Source organism: Tupaia chinensis, unplaced genomic scaffold, assembly GCF_000334495.1.
Source record: "Tupaia chinensis unplaced genomic scaffold, TupChi_1.0 Scaffold138441_1, whole genome shotgun sequence".
Taxonomy (NCBI): domain Eukaryota; kingdom Metazoa; phylum Chordata; class Mammalia; order Scandentia; family Tupaiidae; genus Tupaia; species Tupaia belangeri.
Genome location: NW_006198338.1, coordinates 668,242 through 675,931, shown reverse-complemented (window position 1 = coordinate 675,931; position 7,690 = coordinate 668,242). Strand labels below are relative to the sequence as shown.

Below are 7,690 nucleotides of genomic sequence, written 5' to 3'. Positions count from 1 at the left end.
GATGGAGAATATTGGTGTTAGATATTCAGGTTATCTGCACTGGGGCAGTTTTGTTTTGCTTTTGCTTCATAAATAGTTTTTTAAGAAGCTTATAGGGGGAAAAACTCGTAACTTTGGTATGTCAGTGATACACGAATGCCCGCTAGTGACTTCTAGTGAGGTGGTCTCGCGTGTGGTCCTGAGTGCGTGTGGCCTTCCTGACCTGTTCTTAGGAGGGGTTTGAGGGTGAAGGTGATGTGAGTGGACAGCAGAGCAGAGGAGAGCTGGGAAGTGTGTCCCAGGCTACCAGTAAGGGTGTGGGCGAGTCCCCCTGAAGGAGAGGGAGCAAGCCCTTCACAGAGCAGCCCACCACTCACCGCAGCCTGTCGGGGTGTGATGCGTGTGAAGGTGCCGGAGGGCGGCTTTAGGAGCCGCCGTATCAGCACTGGCTAAAGGGAAGCCTAGACTGAAAAGTAACAGTCATCATATGACCAGGTGTGCAGACTCCCTCACAACCACAGAATTCGCGTTAAAATGACAGGAAGTTTCCACACTAAAAACAAACAAAAACGTCTGTCTTTCATAAGAGTAAGAGACAGGAGAGAGCCAGACTAGCGCTCTCAGCAGGGCCTCAGTCGGGGTTCTCCCCACCAGCCTCCCCACCACCAGGACCTCGGGCACCTGCCTGGTGGGTACAGGTTGATAGGGGAACTGAACCCGGAGTCCTCCGTGTGGATTCAGCCCGCCCTGAGCAGCATGTTACTGCTGTGCCTCCGAGGCAGTCTAGCAGTTTGCAAATTTAAAATAGAGGCATAAAGATAGCACTCCCCTCTTTCCTTAAAAATTATCTGGAAAAAGGGAAAATAAGAAACAGAGTTGAGTATTGATCGTCTGTGAAACTAAGTGACATCTGGAACCTCAGCCATCTGTGCAGGAGTTGGGGCTGGAGAAGGGCATGCGGGTCAGCGGAGGCAGTTGAGCAGGTACCTGTGACCTAAGAGCTCAGACAGAGCTGGGCAAGTGTAGTTCTCGGAAGAGACGGCACATCCTGATGGACCAAACCAGCCGTCCCTTAGAGAGGCGAGGAGTGGAGGCTGGATTCGCGTGTGGAGGCTGGTGCAGACCCAGCGTGTGGGCAGGCGGCAGGCTGGGGGAGGAGACCAGCAAGGAGGAGAAGCTGCCCTGAGTCCTGCAACTGCCAGGACCCTTGGCTGTGCCGAAGAGGCTCAGAACCTTGGCACAGACGTGACCCTCTTACAAGGAGCGTCACACTGAACTAGAAGGATTCCTGCCAGCTAGGTGTCTAGCCCCGTCCCTGTCATGCCTAACCTGCAGTTTTCTGGTAGAGAAAGAATACTGGGCGAATATAGAGTGATTCCATTTGTGTAATATGCACATGCATGTAAGGATATTGCTTACATGTGCAGTATTTTAAAAATACGTGAGAATATATAGTAAACTGTTCCCAGGTGTTCTGTCCTTAGGTGGAGGGTTCTTATTTTACTCCAACATTTTCAAAGTAAAAAGAAATGTATTTCCTTGTTATGAAGAGCATGAAAACCAGCATAGCAAAAGCAAAAAAAAAAAATAGGGAAAATGTTAATCCTTTTGACTGTATTCATTTAGATCTCTTTAATTACATTTAAAACTTTCAGCCGTTCAGCCACTATTTTTATAAGACATCAACCCTAGTACACTTTTATAGGGCTTTAATTCCTTTATCAAAGAGACTCCCTCATTCTTCTTTACATCCCTAGCTTTAAACACGTGCCCTGGTGTAGTCCGCGTGCAGTTGTCCCGTGCAGGACTCGGTATGAGTGTGTACCTGGTCCTGGCTGTTCAGAACCATCGACGTTCCCCAAAGGATATTTTTGTTCTTTGTTTTCAGATGGAGCTTGATAGGTCCGCTGATCCCCCTCCTGCAATCTGGGTTGCAACAACTAAGTCCACAGTAAATAAATGGGTAAGTGAGCCCCCGATTCCTGGCAGAGGTTGGTGAACCTGCTATTTGTCATCGCAGACCTTCCAGACACCAGTAGCAAATGCTCACGATAACCCTGCCCCTCGGCCATGGCAAAAATCTGAAAGCTCCTACCTCTGAATGCAGGTGTAATCCAAAGGTCATACCGAAATTAAAGTAATGGTCAAAACGATGGAGCTTCTGACTTTGTTGTCAGCAGCCAAGGTGTACATTTGAAACTCTGAGCTTAGGCCCTGTCGCCTAGCGACACAAGGTGAGTGTTAGTACAACTCCTGACCTGTGAGGCTGCATTTGGAAATATCAGTCCAAACACCAACCCCACAAAACTGCTCAGGATTCTATTTTTTCTCAGAAGAAGAAAGCAGAAAATTGTGCCTTCCCATTTATTTCCTTTTTCTTCATTGCATATCCAGCAGGGATAGAAGTAGAGGCTAAACAGAGAGAAGTCATCCGAAGCATTCTTTATTTTTTTTCTTTTTTTTTGGAGAGGTTTTTGCTATAGGGCGCGTGCACTCGCCAGACAGACAGAGACAGAGAGACAGAAAGCAGGAAATCACCCCCCAGACACCAGTAGCAAATGCTCACGATAACCCTGCCCCTCGGCCATGGCAAAAATCTGAAAGCTCCTACCTCTGAATGCAGGTGTAATCCAAAGGTCATACCGAAATTAAAGTAATGGTCAAAACGATGGAGCTTCTGACTTTGTTGTCAGCAGCCAAGGTGTACATTTGAAACTCTGAGCTTAGGCCCTGTCGCCTAGCGACACAAGGTGAGTGTTAGTACAACTCCTGACCTGTGAGGCTGCATTTGGAAATATCAGTCCAAACACCAACCCCACAAAACTGCTCAGGATTCTATTTTTTCTCAGAAGAAGAAAGCAGAAAATTGTGCCTTCCCATTTATTTCCTTTTTCTTCATTGCATATCCAGCAGGGATAGAAGTAGAGGCTAAACAGAGAGAAGTCATCCGAAGCATCTTTGTTTTTTTGCTTTTTTTTTTGGAGAGGTTTTTGCTATAGGGCGCGTGCACTCGCCAGACAGACAGAGACAGAGAGACAGAAAGCAGGAAATCACCCCCCAGGGGGGATGGCCACGCCACAATCCCTTCACACCCAGCTTGAAAACATGCTGGGTGTGAGTATTTGCTGTCCCCACTCCCTGGGATCTGACTCTCTTAACCACTAAGCAGGAAGCCTGGCCCAATCACTGTTAATTAGTAAATCTTTTTAAAGGGCAAAAGAATGCAAAGAACCTAGCCTTTCTGGGTCAGAGGTCATACTTTTGATCTCTTTTCCCCTGTTTTTTGTGTTGTGTTTTGTTTTGGTTTTTGCTATAGGGCACGTGCACTCCCAGAAAGACAGAGACAGAGAGAAAGCGAGAAATCACCCTCGGGGGAATGGCCATGCTGCAATCCCTTCTCCTCCATTCTCCCCTCGGGATCTTGGGCACGCACCACACACATGCCCTGCATGAGTTTAAGCCACCAGGTCCTGTTGTAGAGTGCCACTGAATGAATGACCACCAAAGCCAGATTAAGTTTAAAGGGTGAATTTAAGCCACTGGGTCCGGGACTCAAACCGCAATCTACTTACTACATGGGTGTCCAGTAACATAGCCATTACACCAACTGCTGGTCCCAATGATTAAATCTTAATTAAAGAAAGGTTTGAGTTTTCTCGTTTACCCAGCCTGGATAACAGAGAAAGTTTGCATCTGTTCCTGTTTCTCTGCAGATGAAGTGCTCTTTCTGTGTACTTGCAAATAAAGTTATGTATCTTGTCTAAATTTTATTGTGCTCATTTGTGATCACCAGAATTCTACCTAGAAGAGTTCTGCTCTTGGGAACCAGCAGTTAGCGTAATGGCTATGTCGCTGGACTCCCACGTAGTCGACCGCGGTTCGCGTCCCGGACCCGGTGGCTTAAAACTCACGCCGGGAGCGTGTGCGTGTGTGCCCAAGATCCCGAGAGGAGAATGGAGGAGAAGGGATTGCAGCGTGACCATCTCCCCTGGGGGGTGATTTCTCGCTTTCTGTCTCTATGTCTTTCTCTGTCTGTCTGGCGAGCGCACGTGCCCTATAGCGAGAAACCTCTCCAAAAAAAAAAAAAAAAGAGTTCTGCTCTTGTGTCCATTTTTCTTTACAAAAGGATGGCATTCCTTTTTAGTAATCGTGTTTTTAAAATAATGGTAGGTAATTGTATGCGTTGGCTATCTTTTGGTTGATGTAGGGTTGTTAGTTTTTTTGTTCTTTATTTTTCTCGCCATTTTAAAGAAACTGGGAAAGCTTATAGAGCATAAAATGATTGTGTAACAATTTCTGTTCTTTTAGACATTGAAGGGAATTCATAATTTTAGAGCCTCTGGAGATTATGACAATGATTGTACAAATCCTATAACACCCCTTTGCACACAACCGGACCAGGTAATTAAAGGTAAGAAAATTGGGAAACACATCTTTTGTAGAGGTTAATTATAATTATTAAGAGATTGACAAAAATAATGGTTATGATCTTTCTTTCTTTAGAAGAATTCCAGTGTAGAGGCCAACAGGTGGCATGGAGTTTAAGGCGCTGGATTCTCACATGGTTGACCACAGTTCGAATTCTGGACCTGGTGGCTTAAAAATCACATTGGGCTCATGTGCATACATTCCCAAAAGCCTGAGAGGAAAATACTAGAGAAGGGATTGCAATGTGACCATCCCCCCTGGGGAATGATTTCTCACTTTCCCTCTCAGTCTCTCCAGTAAAGGCATGGCTTAATATATTGGCTTATTTTTAATACTAGAAAAAAATATTTATGATTATTCTTTGACTGCCAGAGGGTACATATGCGTGCCAGAGGGAAAGTGCACTTGACAGTGGGTCCTGGTTATGGCCTAATCTCCTTCCCTGTTTCTCCTTCTCGGTCAGGATCCTGGGCACACACACCTGGCATGTTTTCCAGGCTGCCAAGCTGAGATTCGAACCATGACTGGCCCTGTAGGATCCAGCTCTCTTTGCAGCACTTAACCGTTGTGCTTTTGGGCTGGCCCAAAAAAGTACTATCTTTAAAAATGCTCTTGAGTAACTTTAAGAAGTGAGCTTTTGTGAGATGACTCCCTCCCCCCCAACATAAGAACAGCCAAGGTAAAAGCAATAGCCACTTCGTTGAATATGTATAGGAGCTAATGTCTTTTGGCACAAGTCAGGAAAGGGCAGATGTGGTCCTAAAGTTCTGTATGCTGCAAGCTGGAAGTGGCAAAAAATGGTTTGTTTAATGTCAGAGTTTGGGCTTAGAATCTTATATAAGGGCAAGGGCCAGCAGGTGGCATGGAGGTTAAGGCAGCTGGATCCCACATGGCCAACTGTGCAATTTGAGTCCCAGACCTGGCAATTTGATAAAGTCACTCCAAGCATGTGTGCCCAAAATCCGGGGAGGAGAGGAGAGGAGAGGAGAGGAGATCGCTGTATGGCCATCCCCGTGGAGGGAGTGGTTTCTCATTTTCTCTTTCTCTCTCTGTGTCTCTCTGGTGAGCGCATGCATCCTTTAACAACAACCAAAAAAAAAATTTTTTTTTCAGAGAGTCTTCCATGACACATTTATCTCTTCGTAGATGTCCATGCTCCTACCTTTAGCGTAGAAGACCCATTGAGGAGACAGAAAAGATAAGATGGGAAGCAAGCATTTTAATGCAAGATGGGACTAAAACAAGAGGGGCTAAAAGTCCTATCATCATTTGGACTTTCCTCTGTGGTTAGAACTGTTTTCCAGGACCAGCAGATAGCATAATGGTTACATCATTGGACTACCATGTAGTCGACCTTGGTTCAAGTCCTGGACCCGGTGGCTTAAAATTCACTCTGGCTGTGTGTGCGTGCCCTAGATCCCAAGAAGAGAAGGGATTGTGATGTGGCCATCCCCTCTGGGGGGTGATTTCTTACTTTCTGTCTCTCTGGCAAGCACATGAGCCCTATAGCAAAAATCTCTCTCTAAAAAACAATCAAACAAAGAAACTGTTTTTCCACTGGTAGCCCCTTGAAGTGAAGAATCCTGTAACATATAACCTATTATTAAAATCAGACAGTTTTTCTTTGAGTGTAAGCGAACATAATTGGTTGGCCTTAAATTGTTATAGACACAATTATACAGTCTTCTGGTTCGCCCTTCCTTCTTATGGTCAGTATGGCTTATGTTCCTGTTACATACCAGTTAGCGATTCTTATGGTCAGTATGGCTTATGTTCCTGTTACATACCAGTTAGCGATTCTTATGGTCAGTATGGCTTATGTTCCTGTTACATACCAGTTAGCGATTCTTGCTGTACTCTGAATTTAAATGCAGGATTGTTTTGCTAATGTTTTTTTTTCCCTTTAGGGGGAGCTAGTATTATTCAGTGCCACATTCTTAATGATAAGAGACATATATTAACCAAAGATACCAATAATAATGTGGCATATTGGGATGTTTTGAAGGTGAGTCTCTTTTTTGGATTAAACACAGGTTGTTCAACTATGTACCCCTTTTATTTTTTCTTTTATATATGATTATCAAGGTGATAAATACGTAAATTAAGGCTTAATTGTAATAATACTGGGTCACTGGAAAAGTCATGATGCATTTTTGCTTAGAAAAATACATTGTGGCTTTTCTAATGACTTATATGTTATTTGGGGGCACATTCACTTATGTAAATATTGGGTAAAGTGTGGTTTATCTTTTAAGCATTTAAACTATTTGAATGGAGTGATTTTCTCTGGTTAATATATTACAAAATATGTTCTATGCTGCCTTATTTTTAAATGAGCACATTAAACTTTCTCATCCTTGGCATTATCGATGTTATTATAGAGCCGGGTTTGGGGGTGAGGACGGGGAGATGGCTTGTGCAGTGTAAGGTGTTTAGCAACATGCCCAGCCTCTGCCCACACAGTGTCAGCAGCACCCCCTCACCCTCCAAGCTGTGGCAGCCCTGCAGGTCTCCACACACCACCGGGTGTTTTGGAAGAGGTCGGGTTGAATAGAGTGTGTAACTGCGTGTGAGGGTTATGAATGATGGGAAAATCTATATCATAGCATCTTTCAGCAGGAGAGAGCAGAGGAGCACAATGTGAAAACCTGATGGATGGAGAATAAATATTTTGAGCTGGCAAGTGGCGCGGTGGTTAAGGCAGCTAGATCCCACGTGGGGGTTCAGGTCCTGCACCTGGAGGCTTCAGGAACACACCACGTGCTTGTGCATGCACGCCCCAGACGCAGAGGGGTTGGAGAAGGGGTTCCAGTGCGGCCATCACCTTTGGGATGATTTCTCACTTTCCCTCCCTCTCCAGTGAGTGCATGTGCCTCCTAGCAAAACTTTAAAAAAAAAATAAGAAAAGAAATATTTCACAAACTAGCTTAAAGACAAGGGTGGTTACTTAGAACTGGACAAGTTAGAGCTAGAGCTTCGTGTGGAAAAGTCATTTTAACAAGGGCCTAAAGGTTGCCAGCAGATAGGTAATGGAAGGGCATTTCAGGAGGAGGGGTGAATGACAAAGACTTAGCATAGGCTTATTTAGGACAAAGTGAATAGTTCTGTGTATTTGGAGACCAAATACAAGGGAGTACTAGGGTGTCAGGATGACACATGACGTTGAGGTCATTTATCAGAGTCTAAAATTCCAGGTAGGTCCCAGAGTTTTGGTATTCCCTGAAGGATCTTAGATTTTTTTTTTTTTTTTTTTTTTAGCGGTTTTTTCTTAAGGGACAATGTA

The 7,690-nt window shown here is 44.6% G+C and overlaps 1 protein-coding gene across 1 annotated transcript in view; it reads left to right on the top strand.

Moving 5' to 3' along the window:
• The window catches only part of WDR48 (WD repeat domain 48), a 31,567-nt gene that overhangs the window by 9,956 nt on the left and 13,921 nt on the right, over window positions 1-7,690 (top strand). Inside the window, exons 6-8 of the mRNA XM_006161347.3 lie at window positions 1,868-1,942; window positions 4,288-4,390; window positions 6,315-6,412. Of these exons, the coding sequence (XP_006161409.1) occupies window positions 1,868-1,942; window positions 4,288-4,390; window positions 6,315-6,412 (276 nt within the window). The remainder of the gene's footprint in view (window positions 1-1,867; window positions 1,943-4,287; window positions 4,391-6,314; window positions 6,413-7,690) is intronic.